General features: G+C 35.7%; 1 protein-coding gene across 2 annotated transcripts; it reads left to right on the forward strand.

Moving 5' to 3' along the window:
- The first annotated feature begins 31 nt into the window (after positions 1-31).
- Positions 32-25,390, forward strand: LOC129255014 (peroxisomal acyl-coenzyme A oxidase 3-like). Of its 2 annotated transcripts, XR_010295203.1 has the most exons (16): positions 38-667; positions 4,068-4,298; positions 4,716-4,790; positions 5,360-5,449; positions 10,846-11,078; positions 11,403-11,499; positions 12,053-12,235; positions 13,051-13,173; positions 13,840-13,960; positions 15,220-15,342; positions 15,684-15,794; positions 17,469-17,623; positions 18,533-18,668; positions 20,254-20,408; positions 21,393-24,124; positions 24,440-25,390. XR_010295203.1 is itself a non-coding variant. In XM_054893561.2 (15 exons), the coding sequence occupies exons 1-15, from the start codon at positions 395-397 to the stop codon at positions 21,510-21,512; spliced, it is 2,226 nt and encodes a 741-aa protein (XP_054749536.2). In that variant the 5' UTR covers positions 32-394; the 3' UTR covers positions 21,513-25,390. The 2 variants fall into 2 exon arrangements, 1 of the variants encoding a protein (XP_054749536.2); XM_054893561.2 differs by having other exon boundaries at positions 32-667; positions 21,393-25,390.
- The last annotated feature ends 941 nt before the right edge of the window (positions 25,391-26,331 follow it).

A 26,331-nucleotide genomic window follows, 5' to 3' on the forward strand; every position in this document is an offset into this window, starting at 1 on the left:
GTGTGTATCACAGCTGATTCAAGGAGTCTGCATAGCAGACTAGAGCTGCAGGTCTACTAGAGCTGCAAATGGCTCGCTTCGCTCGCCCTTTCAGGCTGGTTTGCTTCGCAAACCAGCTGTAGATCCCAGGCCCACGTCACGAGCCATTCAATTCAGAGTCTGCATATAGCAGACTAGTACGGTACCGGTACCTGGATTTACTTGGATCCGGATGTAGAGACATACATTAGGCCTACAGCTACAAAGCTTATTTTAAAGCTGTAACTGTATAAAGCTTTAAAGTCTAGCAAGCTACATGAAACACTGCGGTTTTTATTTGCAATTATACCTATCTGTTGCATCCGCTGAATGTATCTATAGGATCAGATTGATTTTCCTTTAATAGCAGTTTTAAATGACCGATAAAATGTCGAAAGTCAGATTGCTCGACAAGCTCGTACAAGAAAGGGCTGGATCAGGCGATTCTTCACCACAAAATGCCCCGAGAGTAGCGGACCAGATTCTGTCGGGAAATGATGACGGCCATGAGAATGCTGAACAAACGCATATCTTCGATGTTTTACCAGACTTACCAGCAGGACCTCTTGATCTTTACCGAAATAATGCTTCGTTTGATTGGAAGTCACTTAAGGTTGCATTTGAAGGAGAAGATTGTATTCGTTATCATGTGAGTGGAAATTACAAAGTCAGTTCAACTTCAAGTTCAAGACAGATAGGTCCTACATCATGAGATAAGACTTTAATTAAGAGTCTACCGTACTCATAATCATATTTAATGACTCAAACTAAGAAAGTAGACTCGTTACACAAACAGATTAATGGGCCATGATAGGGGAACCTAAAGCTACGCACTTTTTTTTCAAACGATGAAAACTATTCCAATTTTAATATTTGAAAAAATTATCACCAATTTGTGGTAAATATTCTAAAGTCTAAAGATCCTTCACCAAAAAGAAAAATATCTTAAAACTCAAATTCTGCCATGTTTTCCAAACACCTCTTGATTTCACCGCCCGAGAAGGGGTCCTAAAGCCATTTATAAATAATATAATGCAAAAAAATAGTATTTCAATTTTCTAAGATATGTTCATATTATTATAGGATAATATGAAATTAAAGCGAATATAAATCCAAAATTACAGTTGTGGGTTTTCCCTGCATTTAGAAATTAATGATTTACTGCAGCCTCTGTAGAAAAAAATTGAGTAAGAATCGTTCGTCACTCTGCATTCAGTTCCACACACAGAGTGCGCATTTGCCATTAAAAACTGCATGCATGATGAGTGGTGCGTAGCTTTAGGCCCCTCTACCATACCTGAAGTAGGCCTAACGTTAGGGTCTACCTTTTTTAACTACCGTACATTGTAAAACATTTAACAAAAGAAGACTAGGTGTAGGCCTATAAGACCAAGGAAGGCAGAAGAATGAATCAAATGAGAAAAATTTCATAATAAAATACAAAAGAAATAGTGAGTGGGTGATGTCATCAGTCCTCTCATTTGCGTTCCGACCAGGATGTCCATATACATGTAACTTGTGTGGAATAAAGCGAAACTTTAAAATGTCATTAGGCCTAGATCTAGACTCTACTTTCCTATTTTACAACAGATTTTGATGAACGTTTCAAACTCATTTGATTTTTCTCTTTTGGTTCAAATCAATTTTTTGTTGCCAGGGTGGACTTGTCCTTTAACTCGGCCTGCCCTATCCCAAGCCAGGCCATTCTCAGTAGATAGCTTGACATTTATTCCTTTTCAAAATAATAATTATGCTTTGCTCAATTATGAATATTGATAGTGTACATGTATTATATTGGGTAGCTTTCTACGGACCTGCAGAAAACTGGAATGTTTTAAAAACATGTTGACAGTGTATCTAAGAACATCCCAAAAACATTGATTTAAATAGAAGTTAATTCCGAAGAAAAGCTGTTGAAGTAAAATTCACTAAAAAGTAAATTCCCCCCACGCGTAAAGTGGATTTGAATAAATTGTTGAGATTTTAAACAATCAAACAGCCCCGATACTAAAAATTTAAATTTTATCCTTAGTTGGAACCAGGTGAAAATCCCGGGGGGGGGGGGGGGGCCACTTACATTGACGAGTGGATACCATGCGCGACCAAAAAAACACGTAAAAAGGATGTCCTTTTCACGATAGGGCACGTTACGTACGTAACGTGATAAGGGTGTCAAAAACACAAAAATAATGAAAAAAGGGTGTCTATTTCGCTAGGAAAATTACGTGTTTAGGGTCGAATTTGCGGGAATGATAAAACAAAATTAAAATGTTTTATAAAGGATGTCCATTTTGCCCCAACACTTCGTGTTTAGAGTCCGATTTGCGCGAGGTGTAGAAGGTGGGGTCGTACTAAACCAAATAAGGTAAAGCCGACGACCGAAGGACCCGTAACAATAAAACATTCCTGTACTTGTTTAGGGGTTCATTTCAAGGAATATTTGCCAAGAGTATCGTTTTGTTTCCAATACTTGTTAAGGGTAGGGTTTCACACGCCAATACATGTTAAGGGGTGCATTTTCAGAATATGGAAATTACGTGTTTAGGGTGCTTTTCGAGACCCCATGGTCGCGCATGGTATCCACTCTTGAATGGAAGTGGCCCCCCCGGAGTGAAAATGCAAGTAATGTCATTCATTAAGTTTGTATACTTTCCAAAGACCATAGAGGTAGAACGTGAATTATGCTTATAAAATAATTGATTACATCACAATTATACTGAGTCTATTTCTTATATACCGTAACTATAGTTTTTTATTTGAGGCAGTAGGAGAGATTCAACTGAAGTCTGATTAAATGTTTTAATTGTTCATTTTTTAATTACGTTGGCTATAGAATGTCCCATTTTGGAATGTCCATAGATATAACTTTTTTTTTACTTCAATTGTACATGCTCAAACCTGTTTGAAGAATTTCATTAAAAAAATTATAATGTTCTTGCACTAATGTGTAAAAGACTGAACATTTTAGATTTTAAAGGTCAAGTGAATCCCAACTAGAAGTTGAGTATACTGAAAGTTTCAGTCTTTGTTATCAGTTTGTTACTCTGGAGAAATTGTACATTTTGCTTCACTATACATCCTTTAATAGACAAGTCTTTCTTACACTCTGTACAGCCTACAGGTAACCCATGTCTAAAAAAATAATTCTTGATTTTTACCATTATAACAACATTTTTCATCAAAATAAAGGTCAATGTATAATTTATTTTTTTCTCAGAATCTATTCATTAACAGTTCATTGGTGCAATTTCAATAACAATATAAGAAAATTACAGAGGCTGCAGAACAAGTTTTGAAAGGGGGGTGCAGATTATGCAAAAAATCACAATGATGGTAATTTTTATGTTTTATACACTTTTTTTGCGGCCCCTGATATGCTGAATGATAAGAATGATATAAAAACCACCATTTTTTTTTGGGGGGGGGATAATACATGTACATGTACAGTTAGCCAATGGGGCATAGGTCTATCACACTGTGTGTAAGGTGGTTAGCTAATAGGCCTACTGTGTAGGAGGAGAAACCACAAAAGTTTTTTTTTAAAGATGTTTAAAAACTCCTCCAAACAGATGAATTTCAGAGCTCTGCTTAGAAGTTGAGTTAAATAAATACCCGGTACAGAAATATCAAATGAACATTACATTGATAATTTTCAACAATCAAAGATTGACCTAAGTTTTATTTTTTGTAAAATAATGACCTGCACATCTTTGTCAGTATGCAAAACAAATTTAGGAGCCAAAGATGTGTTGTAGATTTTAGTAACCAGAACTGACAATTTTCCTAACTTTTATTTCAATATCCAACAAACCTTAAGATCAAAACATGCACACCTTTGGTCAAGAGTAAAATCTCCCTTTCCATGGCAATGCTCAGTCAACATACGTAGCCCTCGTCATTGGCTACCAACCAAGCCGTCAAAGTTTACCAATCTGGTCTGACATGTTTCACTCTGTGTTGTCTGTACCGCCCTTTCCCTATGAAAGTCTCTGTTTATAGTTTTAAGGACATCCTTCAAGCAAGACTTTTTATTTGTTTCCTGCTTCTAGTACAAGATATGGAAAACGCTGGAGAAAGACCCACTCTTCCAACACAGTCAACGACCACTGACAATGGAGGAATCCAGAGCCCTTGTCTTCCGTCAAGTGAAGCAGCTGATCTGCTACAACTTCCTCTCCATGGAAGGCATCCTAGCTAATCCAGACACCATCAGCTGGTTCAACAATGCTGTATGCCTTTATGATGCAGCACTGGCTACCAAGTTTAACCTGAACAAGAATGTAAGTGTTTGCAGTTGATTTTACATTGATTTTCTTTTCACCATGGTACCATTTCAGATGCCAGAACATTCCAATCAGACAGAGAATCAGAGGGTAGAGTTATTGCACAATGACCCCCAAGGCCCAAAAGCTGGATCTGATCAGAACATTCGGATGTCACTGCCCACATATGGTAGCATGTGTCAAATCCCTAGTAAGGGCCAAACTGCAGTATCCAATAACGTATTCTGCACACATTATAGTTTAACTCCATACAATCTTAATAAAAAATTAAATGTTTAGAGCAGGCCATATTTTTCCAGGGGTTTTCTGAATAGAACTACATTTTTATTCAGATTATGATTCAATGTGATAATTAAAATGTATGTCCATGTCTATAAATCTGATTCTTGTGATATATTAATGTGTATTTTTCAGTTGTTTGGGCAGACATTGAGAGCCAGTGGTTCCATGAAGTATGAAGACATTGTCACACAGAGCGAGGCATTAGAGGTGAGTTGTAGTGTGAAGGAGACAATTAGGTATCTGGTAAAATTACACAATATCAGGCACTAAAGGTGTATTTCATTTCTCAGGAAAACCCCTCAGACTCAAGTAGAAGCTAATAAAAATGCAGTGTCCCATTGTCTTTTACTGCCATCCTGCACTTTGGCAACTATATTTCAGATCCCTGATGCCTGGTGTTGTATGTTTTGAAATAAGAGGATTAGCTAGAACCTAGGGGATTTAATGATTAAATGAAAAAGTTGGAGTTGCATTATTGCAACAAACGTAATGTAAGAAGGCTGTGACATTTCTTTCATTTGAGGTTATTTTGTTATTCCATACTGTCAGAAGGCTTCTTGAACTACATGTAAGTGTTACTTTATAAAGTGGTACTGATCAATCATTACAGCATGTTATACAGGTATGACTCTAAGAAATATTACACTTACCAATGCATTCACAAAGAAAAAACTCTTTGATTCCATGAAATTAAAATTTATGAAAGTTTACATTGGATGTGAATCATTCAGCTGGATTTTAGTTTTACTGATACCTTTGTTTTAATATTCACTCAGATAATGGGTTGCTTTGCTTTGACTGAGTTGGCACATGGGTCCAACACAAGAGCCATGAGAACAACAGCAAAATATGACCCAAGCACACAGGTATGTATTGTATGGTGATATACAGGGGGGGGGGGGATGACATATATACTGTTCTTTGAAAACCAAATGGTTCTTGACTTGAATCTATTTTTGCATGTCAAATCTGCTATATGAATTCTTTTTATAATTTCATCTTTGAGATAAGCTGCAGAGCCCTTTGAAGATTACAGCAGATGATGATGTTGCATGCACATTAGTACATAATGTGATTTATCCTCACTCGTGGGTGTCAATCCATGACATCACACTATTCAAGTGATGAGATGAGATAATCCCCCTGAACAGTAGGTTGGATTTACGCCAGCGTTCTCACTAAAGTTGAGGCTTTGTCTAAATTTTTGCATGAAGCATGAGGGGTGAAGGGGTCTATTATCTTTCTTGTCAAGTACAGAAATGGCATATATACAGTTATCTTGGCAAATCACAAGACCAGAATTCTAATGACTTCCATTGAAAGTGCACGGCTAAGTTAAATAAATTTTTAAAAATATATAACAATCATGCACTCGGCAGGTGCATCTACATACATGTACAGTCTTGTGTAGGGGCAGATCTACATGTAGGATTGACTGGGGATATGGTGTCCGACCATAGAAGCAGTATGCAAAAATAAAAGAGTGAGAAAAAGATGGGCAATAGAAAAGAGAGTGTCCTGCCAACCACTGCCCCCCCCCCCAAGATCCCCTGCATGTACTTTATATAAGGTTTTTCTTAATACTCATTTAGTTCACAAATTCCATTGCTTCTGGATAAATTGGGTGCCTGTCCAGAAGTATTGCAAAAGAGCTCTTTTTCCCAAAATCATTCTACAGTGTACACTTTATACAAACCAAAACAATTGTATTAGGTACCTGATCAAAATGTATTTTCAAAGAAAATTCACAAAATTTCACAGATAATACACATTTTTATTTTATATCCCCCACATCAATCTTTTAGCCTAAAATCTATTGATAAATTGGAATCACGAAATTTGGGAATTTTACACAACTGAAAATATGCTATAATAAAAAGTTGATATTTTACTAAGAATATACATGTAAGTGTTGTTTTCTTCATTTGAAGAAGGGACATTTTGGGGCAAAAGGTCCTTATGACTTTATGATGTAATCCCCCATGTTTAGCTTTTTATACATGCTGAAATGTGCATTGATAGAATAGACAAGAGTCAGACTGTACACTGTTTGTTAATATTTGTCTAACAAATGATCAAAGGGCATCATTAATTGATCAAAGATAAAAGAGCTGATAAAGATAGATTTTCTACTAGGCTAAAGTAAGCTTGTGTCAACCAAGCTAATTGAGACTGATTATTATTGAGCAAATTTGAGCTAGATATACCATGAGGTATTTTTATTTATTTATTTATTTCATTTCCAGGCAAGAAAACATGACAGCAATAGAAACATTACAAAAGAAATGTAAAATTTAGCACCAGCCAATGCCTGGGGATCACCTAAAAGAATTGAAAATTCTGTCGAGAGGTTCTCCACATTGGCTGGTGTCTACATGGAATAACACAAAATAGCAATAAATTCAAACATGTAATTACAATACTTCTATATAAATTAATTAACATTCATCGTAATATGAATGAAAAAAAAAAAAACCAAGGTTTTCAAATTCATACTTTAAGAAAAAAAAATGTAGATTGGGTCAAATCAGAAATTAGTCATTTATCAAATTAGAGACAGAGATGGTAGGTCAACTTATTGAATTTCAAGAGTCTGAGATAAATTGTTGTATTATGACATTTGTCACGGTTATGTGCGGGTTTAACAAAAAAAGCAAAGTAAACGACTTCTTAGATATCAACTGAATTTAAGCTACCATATCAAGAAAAGTAAATAAATTTATGTGTAACAGAAAAAAATAAACAATATGAAGAATGGGAATGTATGGCAAAGCATTAGAAAATCAAATAATCAATCATAAATGAAACACACATTCAAAGCATTGGCCTGATGTGACAAGAACTAAGTTGAGAGCTTTACACGAAAAGAGGAATGGTAATTAATTAATTATATGAAGGTGTAATAGAATTTCAGTTGATTGAAATACATGTATAGCAAACTATTAGAAAACCAAATAATTAATCAAAGTACAAACAAGTGAGTGACATATAAAATGTTTTTTTTTTAATGTAAAAAAAAAAGATCTAAGACATGCTAGGAAGACTTTAGAAGGGATCACAATTTTGATACTGTGTGAGACTACAAATTAAAAATGGTTCTAGCGTTATTAGGGTATGGGTACGTGCTAACAAATTAATATGCTTCTACGAGGGGAGGTAATTCAAAGAGGAAATTTCGTAACACACTGAGGAAGGGGAAAACGTTGGTTCCTACACACAAGTCTCTGTCTGCCTCTGATAAATGCTCCCAGAATCTGGGAAAAACATGGAAACAAGTAAATCTTAAACAATTTGATCGTGCAAGTTGATGATTGAAGACGAGTGTGTGAGTTCGTCTATGGCTTGGGATTGGTAACAGAGAAGTAGGCATGTCATAATGTCTATGCAGGCACTTTATTACAAAAGACATTGACAGGTAAACGAGTCTATTATAGAGAGGGGGTATGTTTAGTAGGGATAGGCGTTCCGTGTAAGATAAGGAATTGGCAACTTCGTATGGGAAACAAAATCTAGTGAAACGCCTTTGCACACCTTCAATGGCTCTGATATGGTTTTTCTGATGGGGGAGCCATGTTGGAATACCGTACTCAATCACAGGTCTGCATAATGAGCAGAATAGTTTTGTGAGAACTGTGGCATTTCTAGATTTCACTGTACGGCGAATAAAACCACAAAGCATGGAACATCTGTTAACAACATGTTGAATGTGGTCTTTCCAACTCAGATCTCGTGCGAGTTTGAGTCCAAGATATTTATAGGACTCAACTTTGTCTAACTGCTTTTCTCCGAGGAAGTAAACAGTGGTCACTGGTTTACGGGACCTAGTTATATGCATAACTTTACATTTGGATGAATTCAGGACCATGTCATTATTAATGCACCATAAAAGTATGTTGTTCAGGTCTGTTTGCAACAATTTAGAGTCATCAGGGGTATAGATTTCCCGATACAAGACCGTGTCATCGGCATATTGGGGGAGGGGAGAGGAGACAGTGTTCGGTAATTCAGCAGTAAAGTAATTAAATAGGATCGGTCCTATAACGGAGCCTTGTGGTACACCGGAGGGAACTGTTATCCACTCCGATTTTATCCCTTCAAACAATACACACTGTTGCCGATCTGAGAGGAAAGAACGTATCCAACAAAGCAATTTCCCACAAATTCCATAGTTATGCAACTTTTGGACTAGTTTGAAATGGTTAACCTTGTCGAAGGCTTTGGACCAGTCCAAAAAGATTGCATCAATTCTTGGGGGTTTAGACTGGTCCAAAGCCTTTGCCCAATTAGAATGGAGGGTAACAGCTTGTGTTGAGGATGAGCGCTTTGGGAGGAAACCATGCTGGGAATCAGGAATAATCTTGTAAGTTTGTGAGTGATTTAGAAGCTTGGCCACAATAAGCCGTTCAAGTATCTTACATGGAACAGAGCAAAGTGAAATTGGTCGATAGTTTTCGATCTTCTTACGGTCACCACTCTTGTGGAGCGGAGTCACATAAGCTTGCTTCCATGACCTGGGTACACATCCAAGCTTGAGGCTTAAATTAAAAACTTTCGTAAGGATTGGAGTGATAGCAGTATCACCAATTTTAAGAAAGTTTGGGGAAATGCCATCAGGGCCAGGGGGCTTATTGACTTTCAATTTTACTATTTCTTTAAAAACATCACACTCGTCTATTTCAAAATCTTTCAAAGGAGTCATTCCAAAGTGGGACGTACAAGAATCATAATCATCATTCCACGTTTCTAACTGTGGCGTGGAGAAGTTTCCTACGAAATGATTATTGAAAGCCTGTGCAATCATTGAAATAGATTCAACCGAATCATTATTGTATGAGAAGCATGACACGTTAGATTTCTTTCTTTGAGCGTTTACAAATGACCAGAATCTTTTAGGATCACGAGCCGAGTTCAAAGCTAGAGATTGCAAATAGTCATTATAGGATAGTTTAGTAAGTCTAATAATATCCTTGTTCAGTTTTTGAAACTTCTCCCACAATGTGCTATTGTGTTTGTTAGAAATGGCTTTGCGGTATGCACGTTTCTTTTTTCGGGAGAGATGGACGATATCTGCGGTGATCCATGGCTTGCGTCGCCGACCTTTTGCTTGGGCAGAGGGAACAACATCTTTGACAGCCGCATGCAATAGCATAGTAAAGTTATCCCAAGTGGTGTCTATATCATTTTCATCGATAAATAAATCCCAGGGAATCAATTGAATTGACCTTTGAAAATCATGTTTGTCTGCCTTGTGAAATTGCCAAAACGAGCGAGGGAGTGATTTTGTTACGGCACAGAGGGTAATATCAAACTGAACTGAATCATGATCACTCTTTCCAATGCCTGGACCAGGGCAGATGTTTGCAATAAGATCTTCATCATTGCAAAACACTAAATCAAGGATAGAATCACGTTGGTTGCAGGTATTTCCTCTTCTGGTTGGGAATTTCACAAGCTGAAATAATCCCAAAGAGGAGGTAATATTCAAGACTTCTTCCGACAGATTATTGAGTGCTGAACAATCCCCATCTGTATCAATGGAGATTTGTAGATTGAAATCACCCGTTAGGATGATAGCTTTGAATCTGTGAATATGAGGAGCAATCCTATTCAGTGAAGATGTCAGTGCTTCGCAGAAACTTTTTGGATTGGAGGAGGGAGGTCTGTATGACAAATGTACAAACTCTGCTTTCAAGTTTGTGAAGCACATCAAGTTTGTGTTGATATTTCCATGTAATGTTTTCTTTTTTGATTAAAAATTGGAACAAAGTTTGTTAAACTTGACAAAATCTTCAATTAGCCTGCTATACTATGTGTTGTTCATGTCAATACACAAATATTTAGTGAATACAAGTATTTTCTTATTTAAAGTTTAAAAAATCACTTTTAATTTCTATGTTAAAAAGAGGAGGCGCAATCATTCGGCATGCTTACACTGTGACGTAGGATTTACGCTTTTTCCAAATTTGGTGTTTAAGTTTAAGATTAAATAGGAAATCCTCATTTTTGTTTGGCACCTTATCATAAGTCAGAATCACACCTTTCATGGAGGAATTCTGCATTTTCAAAACAAGGCATGGTATTTCATCATGGACTTTTGTGGGATGCGGGAAAAGTCACTCTGAAAAGACACAGACCACCTTTATATAGCTGGATTCTTTCTAACAGATATGGCACAGACTTTTGTTCAAGTGCCTTAAATGTATAATTTAACTGCTACACAAAGTTTAAATTTTGTGATATTTGCGTGCTATCTGTCCCATAGGAGTTTGTTGTGAATACACCAGACATAGAGGCCGCCAAGGTCTGGGTTGGTATCCTTGGCAAATCTGCTACCCATGCTATCGTCTATGCCCAGCTCTACACCCCTGATGGCACCTGTCATGGCCTGAACTCATTCATAGTGCCTATAAGGGATCCAAAGACACTTCTACCACTCCCTGGGGTGATGGTAGGGGACCTTGGAGAGAAGCTGGGACTTCATGGGCTTGATAATGGGTAAGTAATCCTTCTGACTTGACTCTCTTTTAACACTCTCTAGAGATGTGAGTTTGGGGCATCACGTAGATCCCTAACTGATGGATTGAAAAATCTATGACACTCGTAATTTCTATCGGCCTCTAGTAGAGAGCAAAGTCATTGATTGGTCAGATGAGCTGCCGGCATTGTGGGTAACTATATAAGTCATAGGACTCCTACAGTATGATTAATGCAAGCCAGCAATTCTATCATAAGATGAAATTCATGTGAGATCCCATGATATAGTTGTACAATCATTGCTTTTATGTCCCTCTCTTACTCTCACCTCATCTCTCTTTTCAGTTTTGTATCATTCCACAACGTTCGCATTCCAAGAGAATACCTGATAAACAGAACAGGAGATGTGACAGAGAGCGGAAAATTTGTCACTCCATTTAAGGTAAAATAATGAACACAGAAATCACCTAATGCATTGTATACAGTGTTTTCACTTACACCTGTCAGAACTGTCCATCCAATATTTCCTACCAGCACTCAATGCAATATCACTCTTGCACAATTTCTCAGTTGACAAATAAGAATGCTGCAGCTACAATACACTGTGTAGAAACATGATATCTTCAAGCTTTTAAAAGAAAGAACCCCTTTGGTAAGTTGTCGGGTGATAAAATATCCACCACCAAAAACTACCTAGTGACACCCAAAATTTAAATCAAATGTGTTTGAAGGTTTACCTTTTATTTGAATTAATAGCTTAGAGGAAGAATTACCGGTAACAAGTCTTTACTCCAGGATAATTTCATATTATAAGATTTGTTGGAACTTAAATGTGATGTTATATGTAGGGAAACATTTTGTATTAATTTTGATATTATCATGATGTGATGAGATAATAATCCCATTGCTCTGGGTATGGGGGTGGGGATAACAACCATGACAGTCTTTAATTTCCTCAGTAATCAGGATACTGGTATAAATCCTGTACTTCTTAGGATCCAAATAAAAGGTTTGGTGCATCCATGGGTGCTCTGTCATCAGGACGTGTTGGTATTACAAACATTGGTCTAGGAAACCTGAAGCTTGCCATTACTATTGCTGTCCGCTACTCTGCAGTCAGGAGGCAGTTTGGACCCACCTCTGAGGAGGAGCTACCAGTCTTAGAATACCAGATGCAGGTGAGTGGTATTTACTATTGATATTACATTGTTACTTTAGTTTTAGCTGTAGAAAAGGTTATCTTTATGGGACATGACAATTTATCATACCTCCAAAGCAAAATGCAAGATATGTGTTGGTCAGCTTGGATATATTTTGTTCATTACTCCTGATTTGGCACAGGTTTAGTCCTAAGACAACTTCAATTCAATTTATTTATTCAACCATCATCAGGTACAAACAATTACATAAATACATACCAATATAGATAATTATGCAAATACTAAATATAACAATAGAATGATGGTTTGGTGACCCCGGAGAAAGCAGAGCTTTTAAAAAGGGGCCACTGAGTTAATATGTACACTGAAAATATACAATAAATGATGATAATTACACTAAGTACACCGATGCAACAGCCAAAAAAAAAGGGGGGAGGGGGGATTTTCAATGAGATAAAAACAAATAATTGACGAAGTTTATTTAAACACAGGTTGATAATTTTCTGATAAGTCTCTTGAACCTAGAAAGAGTTGAACTGGATTTTATATAAGAAGGGAGGTTATTCCATAACTTAGGAAAACAAGTTTTCCTAAGTTACTTCTTTTATTAAATAGCGAATATTAGTCCATAGTAAAGTGTACTCTATGAATTTCTAAATAGTAACATTATAAACTGTTTTTTACATATATATAAGCCCTTAGTGTCATTATTTTCTATCTCAGTTATGGCCTTCAGTCAACCAACAAACAGGAGTATACGAATCATTGGTTATGTTACCATTTGATTATTCTTAATCTTATAAAGCTTTGATATTTCTTCTCCTATTTTATAGCAATGGCGGCTGTTACCATATGTGGCTGCTTCTTTTGTACTGCATCATTTCTCTGATAAATTATTCAAGCACTTGGTGGAATGTCAGGTATCCCTCATGCTTGGAGACAAGAGTGAAAGACAGGTATGATGTGCAATATTAATGCATCGTTGAATGTGCAATGGTTTCTAGCTATCCTACAGATAAGGAATAAATTCCAGTGACCAGAGCGGATATTTACAGCTGTGTTCTGTCTATACCCTATGCAAAACTGTCCTGTGTACAAATCCACATGTTTAGGTCATGAACATATCCAGAAGGGTGGGTGTTTCATAAAGCTGTTCGTAAAGTTACGCACAACTTTACGCACGACTGGAACATGTTCTCGGGTCATAAATCTATTACATAGGGATATCACATAGCACAAGAAAGGATCACCAGTCGTGCGTAAAGTCATTCATATCTTACGAACAGCTTTATGAAACACTCACCAGAATTTCTTTTCCTGGTAATGAGGGTTTACTATCTTGTAACTTAGTGGTTTATAATGGGATGACAGAGCTACTTACATGTAAATTGTAAATTAAAATGAAATTTGCAAAACCTAGGAGAATGAATGTCAGGATATAGTGGGGTTACACCAGCTAGACATTTTGGAAAATACATGTATGATGCCCATACCAAATGGGGAAGAGATATGTAGAGCAATGCAATATTCACCTGTTTTCAATGCAGTTTTGAGGGGCAGTATGCCAGTAACACCACCTACCACCAAAATATGAGTGATTTCTTTGGTATTTATGTTTTCAGGCAGAGCTGGGGAAGGAGATGCATGCATTGTCTAGTGCCTCTAAACCTCTTAGTAGCTGGTTAGCAAGGGACTGTATACAAGAATGCAGGGAGGCATGTGGAGGTCATGGATACTTGTGGGGTAAGGTGACCATTTGTCTATTAACATAAAATCCCCTTTGTGTTGTCTTATACCAGGGGTGAACTCTTCTTCAGCGAATAAAACCCTATAACTTGGAAGGATGTAATTTCAAATACACTAAAACATTTTGAAAAAATTTGTTTTGTTGCTATCTTTCTAATCATGTATTATTTGATTGGACTAATGGTGTTCTCATGTTTACAAAAAAAAATGTTAATGGTATTTCTTCTGACATTTCCAACAAAAGTTTAGCCCTTTAATTTGTTTATGGTGTCACTGGCAAAACTTCTGTCTACTCATTTGCAAAGATAGTGAGAAGGGCTTTCTATTGGTACATAGTTCTTGATAATTCTTACAAGGTAAGCATCTACAATAGTGAGTAACTTGGCCTGGCCCCAGTGCCTTTGATAAAAGCTCTCTTTCATAATAGGTGGTATAAGTCACAAACCTGAACCTGTCTGTGGGGAGGGATTACTGATTTTACCCCAGTCTTTCCATTGACTTCCTGTGTATCATTGTTTCCTCATGAGGGTGTATTGGATTTGTTTTCATACTCCTAAACAACCTGCAATGAGTATACCGATTAGCTTTTAAAAAATTTAATCTTGCAATGGAGTTGCCCCCTTAGTGGATCTTTAATGTGATAAATGTACAGTACACGTACAAAAGGTCAAAGAACTATGTTTAGAGGTTTAAAAGATATAGTGAATGCATATTCAACCACATCTGCCTTGAATGCAGAATTTTACATGCCTATCAGTATTTAATCTAGAATGATGAACTACAGAAAGCACTTGACTTGCTTGTTCAAAGGCTAAAGAGCATCCTATAGCAAATGCAGAATCAGAGTGCAGGAATTTATGTACATATGTCTGTATGTGTGTATTTGAACATTCATTTCTTGTGCCAGTCCAAATGATCAATGAGCTGATGTTTTTATATTATTTTCATGGTTTGAAAAGAAGATTGTAATCAAAACGAAAACTGAATCCATAATCTTGATTGAAACAATATGAAAATTATGGTATGCAAACATAGTTGTGTGATTTCTTCACAAAGTCTAGGCAAGAAAACATGCTATTATGCATGTTGAAATAAATAGAGTAAAAGTATTGAAAAAAAAAATAATATATAGATTTGCACAATGGAGACATGTTTTGAAAATAATCCAATGGTTTTTACTTTCAGTTTCATTTGTGTACTATATTTGTTAACTATTTTGTTAATATTTACTTACACATATCTGTATCTTTTAACAGTGAACAGGTTTGGTGTTTTACGAGACGACAATGATCCTACATGTACATATGAGGGAGACAACAATGTCCTGCTCCAACAGACTAGTAACTACTTATTAGCTCTATCTGCTGCTAAAAGAAGAGGTTGGTAAATGATTATCAAAGTGCATTACATATATTTACATGTATATACAGGTTATAGCACACCTGTTGTAGGATTCAGTGTTATAGCATACTGTCAGTCACTGCCATATACGATTAGGTCCTTTTGCCAGCACCAGGTTGCCATCATGTTGCCCAGAACAAAAGTATTTTAGGAATTATATCATAGCCATTTTTTTTTCACATTTCAGAACATTTGTGCCTGGTTGTTTTTCAAAGTTGCTCATATTGCGAAGTAAAGTACAGTGGCTTTTGACAGAGTTTAATATTGACCAGATCCACTTTTCATTATACATACTTACCTTCTTTTATTCTTATTGCAGGTGAGACCATATCTTCTCCCATTGGTACAGTTGATTTTCTGGACTCTATGTTTGATATTATCAAGCAGAGGTTTACAGTGCACAAACTAGAAGATGTAATTAAACCCCAAGGTGAGATTTTTACATGGTTTTCTGTTCTTTTCACACTACATTGTAAATATTCCCCCCACCCCAAATAAAAATGCCTATTATGATGAATGTTGTTACATTTTTAATACAGATTGAAAAAAAAGGATATATATAGGGGAAGGCGGGGTAAGTTGATCATAGGGGCAAGTTGAGCCACCAGCCCCAGGCCAAAAATGAATGAGTCAGGTATTATGGTGGTGTCATGTATTGATGACCCATTACATAACCTTTAACCCCACCACATTGTTTTCACCTTTGAAACAAAAAGTACTTTTTTAGAGGGAAAAATACAAATTTCAGCCAAAAAAGTAAAAACGGGTGTGAAATAGATAAGTGTTTTTTACACACACACGTCTTTACATATAATAAAGACATAAGAACAATATTGTTAGTCCAGGTATGGACCTTCATTCTTGTCATAGTCTTTTACATGATGAATGCATAAGAAATGTGTGGATGTGGAATTATCGCATTAAGTTCGGACTGGGGTAAGTTGAGCCAGCCAATATGGGGCAAGTTGAGCCATGGTAATTCTTATGGTAATGTAAATAAAAAAACAATCAAACCTTAAAAATCCATCGATATGCAGGCAGAAAAGAGCAAATTCACATGACAGTTCTTTTTACTTTTAGAGAATGTTAGTATTTATAGAGAATTAGCAAGTGAAAAGACTTTAAATGAAATATTGACATACTGGTTCTTCCCTCATTCATTTTGTACATGTAGTTTTTGTGGCTCAACTTACCCTAGAAGGTGGCACAACTTACCCCACAGATGGGGCAAGTTGTGCAACTTGACATCGTTTTTTTTTTTCAAAGGTCACAACGACTTTCTGTGTGGGGGTAGAAAGTTGTATATAAGTGAAAAAGATTTCCCAAGAATCATATTTAAAGGCGAGGTACTTATTTCTACAATATCATTAGTCATATCAATTCTATCATGCAAAATGCAAAAAGTGTCACAACTTACCCCGCCTTCCCCTACAGTATAGGAAACAGTTCCGATCTGGTGACATGTTTTTTTTTAAACAGGCAATGTTTCATGAAGCTGTTGAGCATGGCTAGTTTTCATTGATGGACAGTTTATATAGAAGACATTTACATGGGCCATAATAAAGAGAGAGCCTGGTGCTGGCAACTTTCATGAAATGCCCCCAAGGAAGGGGTTACAATTGCATGTATGCCAAGATCACATTGTAATCATAGTGGTAGTACTGATGATTAAGAGACAAACTTCAATCTTTTCTTGCCTCCATGTCCGGCAGTAAATATAGATCAGTGTGCTCTGGTTCTCAGGTATGCTGTGCACATGATTTGAAGCACATGTGCAAATGGAATGAAACATCATTCAGTCAACCTATTTCAATTTGTACCGAATTAGTGTAAACAAGGTTAAGGTGTAGTTCAATTTGTACTTTTTCCTTCTATACCAAGCAGTCTGTATGTGCCATTTGTAAGATGCCAACTGTTGTAATTGTGAAATCGATTGTAAAAGCTCACTAGATGCATTATATTACATTATTTCTTTTGAGATAATCCTTATTTTGTTGTGAAAGGATGGTAAGTGGGCATAAATGTTTATCCCAATCAGTTTGATCACCACCATGCAATTCTTAACCTCCATGGCCCCTGTTTTATTCCTATCCATTCTGTTCAGTGATTATCAGTGCATACCGATGGCTAGTCGTCTATCTCCTTCAGGAGAGTGCCCATAAGCTCCAACAGGAGCTCATGAATGGAAAAGATGCATTCAGTGCACGTAATGACTCACAGGTCTACTTCTGTAGGACCTTGGCAATAGCTTTTATGCAGGTAGGGCTCAGTCAGATATACAAATCCTATCACTATTCCCCATGATGATCTATATAGTATTATGCTTGTGGTACCTGCAAAGATGAGTGGTACAGGTAAAACTATATCCCCAAGTTGAACTAGAAATTGAACTATGCCTGAGATACGAACATAGCTGAGAGTGGTACAGGTAAAACTATACCACAAGTTGATCAAGAGATGGAACTATGCTTGTGGTACCCGACATAACGTTTGCCCATTGGTATCGGAAAATGATTTAAGTGAAAAGATTCTAAGTGAAAGTCACATAAAAAAGTGGCTAATACTTTTGGTAAGGTACCTAATGATGAAACCAAGGGGCACTATGCAGGCCCAATATTAATGAGGATCATTGTTTAAAGTGGTAGGAAGAATTTCCAGTGCAGTGTTCCAAGTACACATACCAGTCCTTTATACCAGGAAGACTGGGCCATTAGGGATTCCCTTCACCTGCTCTGTACTATCCTATTTCTAAAGACTTTATGAAATATGATGTAGAAAGTATATTAATAGCTAGTTTTCGATTGAGTTTGCAAGTTTACAATGGGAGGGGGGCATGAAAATGCACCGTAAATGTTGCAGGGATGATGCTGGAAAAAAATTGCTTTTGAAATTAGAATGGAATCTTATTAGTTTGTGCCATACTTCATAACTTTTGTCGTTGCTACTTTACAATACGCTGATTAGAATGAAAACAATTTGAATTGTGTTTTCTTTTTTTTTCTGGGGGGGGGTGAGGGATGTGTGTGTGCAATTCCTTGAGAATGGGCCATGTTCTGTTTATTGTTAATATTCAAAGACTTTACAATTACTTAAAAATTATATAAATTTGTTAAAAGTGTCTAGTATATGTATTTGTCACTACTATGCAATAATTTATCTTCCATTTAGCACACACTTCTTGATCAGTTTTGGAATTACCTAAAATCTGGTGATCTGATACCTGAGCAAACTGCTGTTCTCACTAAACTCTGTAGTCTCTACGGTCTTTGGAGTCTTGAGAAACATATGGCCACTCTTTATCAAGGTGAGTTTGTGTTAAGTTATATCTATTGTAGGAGGTGTCATTTATTTGAGGAGTATTGTCTTGATCCATTCAAAACATCACTTTATCCTGCAGAGACTGCTATCTTTCGTAAAATCTGTAGTCTGTATGGTCTCTGGAGTCTTTGAAAAAAAAGTCTGCTCTTTATCTTGGTGAGTTTAGTTTGAAGTTATAAAGAGTGTATGAAAACTTCCTTTCATCTGTCCTGGGGGGTGTTTCATTAAAGGACTTGTCAGACATTTTATGAGGCAAGTCCTGTTTTATCTGACAGTTACCATGGTAACAGTGTTCTCAACCAATCAAAATCAAGGAAACTTGTCAGATCTGACAACTTGTTGGACAAAAATGAGTGTCCCTTGATCAAGTTACATCTTCTTATCTGGCACTGCACAGTGGCTGCTGGGCCCACGATCACTTGAGCAAAATAAATTTTCGGAATATTTCTATTCTCAGATTTCTATTTCAAACAATAAAATATGGATTTTCATGGATTATATTTAGTATAATGAGTTTCCATACACAAAGAGAACATGTACTGTATCTTGTATGTATTATATGCTCTATGTTGTACCGTATGGAACAGGGTCCAACATATCGGCGACAGACCTAAGAATTTCTGGGCTCTTCTACCTTCTGTCAGTCATCTTCATGCACACACACATATACAGTTGAAGTTTACATACACCCAGGAAATTAAAAGAAAAGATGACATTTGCCAAACATAGAATTTACTATATCTTATAAAATATTTGTGCTATTATGACAAATTTGATATGAAACAAATTAGTATTTCATGCCCCTTCATCACATTGCTTTGTCATCAGGAGCTGATAAATATTTAGGTGTAATTTTTTCCCCAAAATCTTCATATTTTAGAAAAATTAAAAATGAAAACTTGACAAGAACATTTCATATCTGAGCTAGTTTCTTCTCAACACAAACATTTCAGATAACACTTTTTGTTCAGTGGTGACATATCATGATAGAAAATGTAATGTAAGTCATAGATTTGACATTTATATATTTTTATGAAGCGATTTTTGAAAATATAATATCAAACAATAGAATACATTTGGCACAAATATTACTTTTTTTCTTCAAAGAAAATTCCACCAGAAATATACTTTAATCCCAACGGCATCCCAATCATGTGAAAAAGCGTAATACACTCTTTCATTTGATACCAAATTCGTCATGGTAGTATTTATATTTCTGAAGATATATTAAATTTTAAGATTTTTGGCAAGTGAACAAATTTCACTGAATTCCATGGGTGTATGTAAACTTTTGGCCTTCTTCATACTACCCCCTATTTCTTAATTAATGTTAATTTAGTGTTGAAAGAAGAAAAAAAGATCTATTCAAATCCCACTCTCAATTTACCATAATTTGCAATATCCATGCAACATGGCGAGGGTGGGCTTCATTTTTGTCTCTGTTTTATGCCAGGCTGAATTTTTATTTGGGGGTACATGCAACCCCTCATAACAGCATTTATCTTGTTATGTCATGTTGCTATCATGAGTGGATTACATTTATCAACATCTAATCCTTGTTTTCCATTCAGGAGGATATTTCTGTGGGGCAGAGACTGCTAGGTTAATCCGTGATGGTATCCTTCATCTCTGTACAGAGCTTAAGAATGATGCAGTATCTTTGGTTGATGTTCTTGCTCCACCTGATTTTGTACTCAACTCACCTATCGGATGTGCAGATGGCCAGGTATAACACAATCTCTTTAAATTCTATGTGTACACAAGAAATTAGATTTCCATTAAGTTTGAAAATTGTGTGTTTAAGTTTAATTTTACCATGTTTTGATATTATTCACTTCTAAAGCTCTTGTTTTATTATTTTTTTTTTTTTCAATATATAAAATTAATTTTAAGATTTAGGTATTTTAAGAGTGAAAGAGTCCTAGGTTGGAATTTCTAGAGGAACAGGGCCCTGGAGCACAAATGTTTACAGTTAATCACAAAAAAATCTTTAATTTTTTTTATTTATAATATAGTCATGTCAATGTGTGCAATTATTGTTAATTTTCTGTGTAAAAGCCAGTAGAGGAAATGTTTCTATGAATATCATGGACTAAAAAAAAAAATTGAATTGAATTTAACAATTTATTTGCATTATTGAAATAAATTGCCATCTTAAGGTAACTGGGGCACAATATTTTGTGTTTATCTTTTCCATGACGAAAAACCTCCATTTGAGAACACTATACCCCAGTTTCCCTTTTCATCAATTCTCTTCTCCAAGTACCTCAAACCCCTAATTGCCCCAAGCATGCAATTTAAGTATCAAAACACCTGTTTCTTGACCTCGGTCTGAAAGTCCTTCTACAGGCAGAGAAGTCTTACGTAATAGCACAACTGTTGTTTATCATTTCGTCCTTGGCTCAACGCTCATTTACTGGCCTGTGGAGGTGAAATTGAGACAACTGGGATTACCTGGCCAAGATGGGTTTATCGGGGCTTGGAAATGTTATTGAGAGTTTCAAATGAAAAATGGGGTCTAGAACCGCAGTTCGGATTGCAAACTCACCCCAAATGGGGTTTTGACGTAATGCCTCCAAACACAATATGACTAAACCTTTGAAGTATGATAGTATTTCAATGCATTCATCCATTGTTCGTGAAGAAATTACTCTAAGTGGCATTGAAAGCTGCATATTAAAATGCATTTTAAAATGTATTTTGTTTTCAGGTTTACAAACGTCTTTACAATGCCATCCTCCAGACTCCAAACTGCCTTGAGAGACCTTCTTGGTGGAAGGAATTCCTTGATAAACCAGTTGTTGGTTCCATCCCTCCTGCAAAGCTCTGAATCATAAAATTGCTGATGCCAGATCAAAATCAAGACAATCAGATTAAAGAAGATTGTGATTGGCTGGTGCCTGTAATTTCAACAGTGTCAGCAAAGGTGGATGTGGGTCCAGTGACACTAAGCTTTAAACAGTGATTGATTTCATATCTTTTTACAACTGATTGCATTGATCACTGTGTGTAATCCTTCCCAAGAATCAGTTGTACATTCAATTGCTGAGCTTTGGGATACCGGGTCCGGAATCCCTTCCCTGCAGGAAATTTTATATCTTGTTATCAAAGGGAAAATTAAGCTGTGGTTATGATGAAATACAAATGATTGTAATATAGCAGATTCTTGTTATTTCATTGAGGAAATTCTCCAATTTCACTTTGCTCTATATGGACTGCTCAAGGCATGATAATTTGGGAGCATTCCAACAATTTATATGAACTAGAAGACAATGACAAATCATTTTAGGAATTATGGACTTGCCATTGTAGTAAGAAGTTAAGAATGAACAGTACCCTTCAAAGCCCACTCATTCATGGTGTGAAGGAAGAAAATTGATACAATGTATGGGCTAAACATTTATTTTAGTTCTGTATATCTTATGCACTTCTCATAACTCTTTGTAGAATTTTATGATTTATTGTTAAGGATTTTGGTGATTCCAAAGTTGGGTAGTGTTCTCATTTTAATGAAACAATATTCGTTTAGAGACTGTTTGATCAGGACTAAATTTAATCCTTGATTAAATTATGTAAAAATTATTAGCCATTGTGTTGTCATGTTGACTACTTCATTGTTTAACGCTTGTCTGCTTTATATATGTACATGTAATTACTGTAGGTAAAGGAGAACAAATTATTTAAATTGATCATGTAATGGTGTGTATGATACTGAAAATACAGTAACTAATTTATTAAATTGTGCTCTATGAATGTTTGCTAGTCATGAGAATCAAAACTGTTTTTTTTTAATGCCCAAATGAGTGTGTGAATTTGCTTTGTTTTGTATATTTCACAGCTACTTTGCATGTCGCTTATTGGAATATATCTACTGATATATCTGATGATTAGAAATTAATGTTTCAAGGTCAAAGTTAAAGATCATTTTAGGTCATTAATCTTGGGTTTTATTATCAAATTAATGATATTTTTCTCTAATATTGAAAAAAAAAATCATCTAAACTTGTTTTTATATTCCATAAAGCTTGTATATAAATAGGATCAAATATCAGCTGTTATGTGAGTTCAAATTTCAGGTAATTTGATAAACGTCAAAGGTCATTCAGGTTAAAAACTTGGATGAAAATTGATAGTTTATCACAATTTCATCAGTAAGTTTTCATATCCATTTTCCCTTTTGTGGTCTTGGATTTTACATTATATATTCAAAGGATATAATGGGAAAGACATTTTGATATTTCGATGTCACAAAGTCAACACTCCTACATATTTCATTAGAATAGCCATATTGGTGTGTATACTAGATGCAATGAGTGAGTGTTAATTTTCAGAACAAATACTACTAACCTCCAGATCTAGGCTAGTTTCACACTTGTTATAGTCATACTGCAAATCTCTTTTTAGCATATGGTGTAACATCATGACTGTTAATGACTAAAAATGTTTATGTTTAATGTGGTCCGGTTTAATGATCTTGAATGAAAGAATACAAAATTCAAGCACTGAGATAGAAAAAAGGAGGAATTATTGGTATACCATTGATGAGAATCAATAACTGAATAACAAATTAAGCGTAATATTACTGTTAAGGTTATGAACTTGATTGTGTTAAGTTTGTTGATTTGGTGATGATTCGTAAGGGAAGTGAATTAGAAGATTAGAGTCTGAAAAGGAAAAAAGAAATGCTGAGAAGGAAAATTGATGATGCAACAGCTCAGTATAATTATGTGTTTGCTCATAGTGCAATGCAACCATCATTTTTAATATTATTATGGTGGCCACATCAGTATTGTTTAGTAAATCTACACATATGTAGAATTGAATGGCGATATGGAAGTAGTATCTACTATTTATTATCTCACATGCCTTGTAATCATGGTTGGGCTATACAACTTTTAGGTACATGCCTTTTAATAAATGAGATGGCATGTTAGATGCTCTCAGAAAGGCACTTCTCAAAAATGCAGATTTACCTAAAAAAAAGGAGGGGGAATACTTGAGTGCATTGACAAACATTCCCATGTATTGACAGATCTGTTAATTGTACATATATACTCGTACTTGACAAACCAATATTTGTTTTTAAGTTTTGTTGTTGTTTTTTTTTGGGGGGGGGCTTTGCATCTTTTTCTCTTTGCTTTTAAAATTCAGAGAAAAGGAAACAAATAACTAAAAGTAATAATGTGAGGCCTATGTTTTATTTGTACTTGCCTATGTCATTCTGTTGGGTGTCGCCTTAAAAAAATATGAATTTGTGCTTGTATTTTGATGATTATCTCCAAAATTTGTGCAATAAGATATCTTAAGGGATAATTATCTTTTTTGAATTTGAATTTTGTTTCTATTTACTTTGGTATCAAATTTACTAATACTATTTTTAAAAGTAATGTAAACATCATAGTAAGGTATAAAACTTTTAACAAGTATAATTTGCACTTATAGGCCCGTATTCTGAAGACGGGTTTAACTTAAATTCAGATTTAAAGTTGTGGTTTAAGTATGGATAGCCAATTGTTACATAAATCACTAACAGGAGAGATATCATACTTCAGCTCATTTGGCTCTCAAATCATTCATAATTGTCTAGGAAGTATAAATAGATGATTGTCTTCACCATCGATGAATCAGGAAAGAGCACAGTAAACATAAGAAACATACAACTTAATAAAAAATGTTGATACTTTTGGCTTCCCATACTTAAACCACAACTTTAAACCTGAGTTTAAGTTAATCCCGACTTCAGAATACGGGCCATAGAATTTATCACAGAAACAGTCAAGATGGGGATTAATTTTCTGTAAAACTGTATCTTTGGAATTTTAATGAATTGAACATGCAATGTTCCACTCTTTTGATGAACCTGTTATGGTATTGAATTATTGTGTTTAACAGGCTTGGCATGAACCAATGTTGGTTAACAAGGTTAGAATGTGTTGACAAAAAATAGTATCCCAGTCTACTAATATCAACATAATTGAGTGGTTATGTAGACTAGAGATTAAAACCTTCCAGATTGTAGGCCTTCTGTTCATTCAATGGAAGTCAGCTTATGATAAACAAGTGCACTTGATCCTGCATCTGGTATGATCAATGCAAACAGGTGAACAATTGTTTAATAGGAAGTCACTGTGTTTAGCCTCATCTGAGGAAGAATGAAAAGGGTGGAATTAATGCTTTGCTTGGCAAGTTAATGAAAAAATTATGATGCATTTTGAAATTGGTATTCCATTCTCCATATGTAATTATATTGACTTGATAGCAGCTGCTTATGTTGAGCTTTAAAGGGCCACTCTCGGCTGAAAATGATGTGATTTGGATGAACAGAGTAAAACTAAATAAGCAACACTGAAAATGTTATTGAAATCAGATGATTTTTAAAGTTTTGCATTATTGAGGGCCCTATTTCATTTTTGTTTTTCAATACATGTGTACACAATAGTGTAGTAAATTGCAGCGATTATAATCTTACACATTGCATCAGTACTCGCAGTCATTCTTTTGTTTACATATTTGGAGCAGACAATTTGAATAATTGTGACTTCATATGTAAGGTTTGACAATTGGAAACAATACCTGAAATCCCACTTCATATCCCTTCAGCCTGGAGTGCCTCTTTGTATCTGAGCTTACACCCTATTCCCCCATGCATACCCATGCTTGTATAAATTATTATTAAAGTATAATTCTGCAATAAATTGTCATATTCTATACCTTGGTTTTGTTTCAGGAGGTTGGTATGTGCTAGCTATTGTTGACTGAATCGATATTTGTGATTGTTTTTCATTCTGAAAGGAGATCGAGAATAAGCTTCATGTGGAAACAAAATGAGGGAAGAGGAGGATCAGAAAGAGATATATAGTGGGGGGGGGGGGGCTTTCTCAAAATCCAGATAGAAGAGCGAGGCAGAGATGGAGCTGACAGTGCTATTGATGCTGGTATAATGCTGCATTCCATTCCATTCTCTGCTTCTTGGTTTGTATCTTTCATTCAAGCTTTCACATACCGCCATTTCACAAGGTAAAAAGATCGTAATTTGAATGATTCGAGTGAAAAATAAAGCCAATGACGAAATTTCAGTTTACATGAAACCAAACTAGAACATGATTAGAATCACGAGCGCTTATCACAATCATGAATTCAAATTCTTCTCCGGAGGTGAATTTTTGGGCGTGAAATTAAAGGCTTGACCTCCAAAACAATTTTTGGGGGGCGGAGCTTACGTGACCTTTTAAGCACCTCCGTAGATAAAATTGTCATACACACATCGTATACGTAGTTATTCAACGGAAATAAAATAATTTCCGTGAGTTATTCGCGATGCAGTGCTTTGATTGACAAGTCACCAAGGAAGGACACATACCGCCTTCGCTCGGGAATTCGAATTCAAATCAGTTTTCGAGTGAGCGTGTGAAAGCTTATAGTCCAATAATTCTATTTAAGACGAATTGCAATCATTACAATGATGATTCAAGATTCACGTGTGAAAAGGCCCATATACACACAAAGTTTTTTTTTGTCGCCCGGTCGATAGATTCCATTGACTTGATTTTAACTTTTATATTTTTTCTTGGCTAGTGACTGGATGTTCATGGGCTTGATATTTCAGGCAATTGACTTTCAAAAACTTAGTTTCGCTGCCTCTGGTTGAA

This window comes from Lytechinus pictus, chromosome 2 (genome assembly GCF_037042905.1).
Source record: "Lytechinus pictus isolate F3 Inbred chromosome 2, Lp3.0, whole genome shotgun sequence".
Lineage (NCBI taxonomy): Eukaryota > Metazoa > Echinodermata > Echinoidea > Temnopleuroida > Toxopneustidae > Lytechinus > Lytechinus pictus.

What these genes read in the sequence shown, in the direction of transcription:
- LOC129255014 (XM_054893561.2), top strand. Translation starts at nt 395, where the DNA reads ATGACCGATAAAATGTCGAAAGTCAGATTGCTCGACAAGCTCGTACAA. An exon ending in CACAGAGCGAGGCATTAGAG is followed by an intron (nt 4,791 to 5,359) that starts GTGAGTTGTAGT and finishes ATATTCACTCAG; the next exon opens with ATAATGGGTTGCTTTGCTTT. An exon ending in TCTTAGAATACCAGATGCAG is followed by an intron (nt 12,236 to 13,050) that starts GTGAGTGGTATT and finishes CCTATTTTATAG; the next exon opens with CAATGGCGGCTGTTACCATA.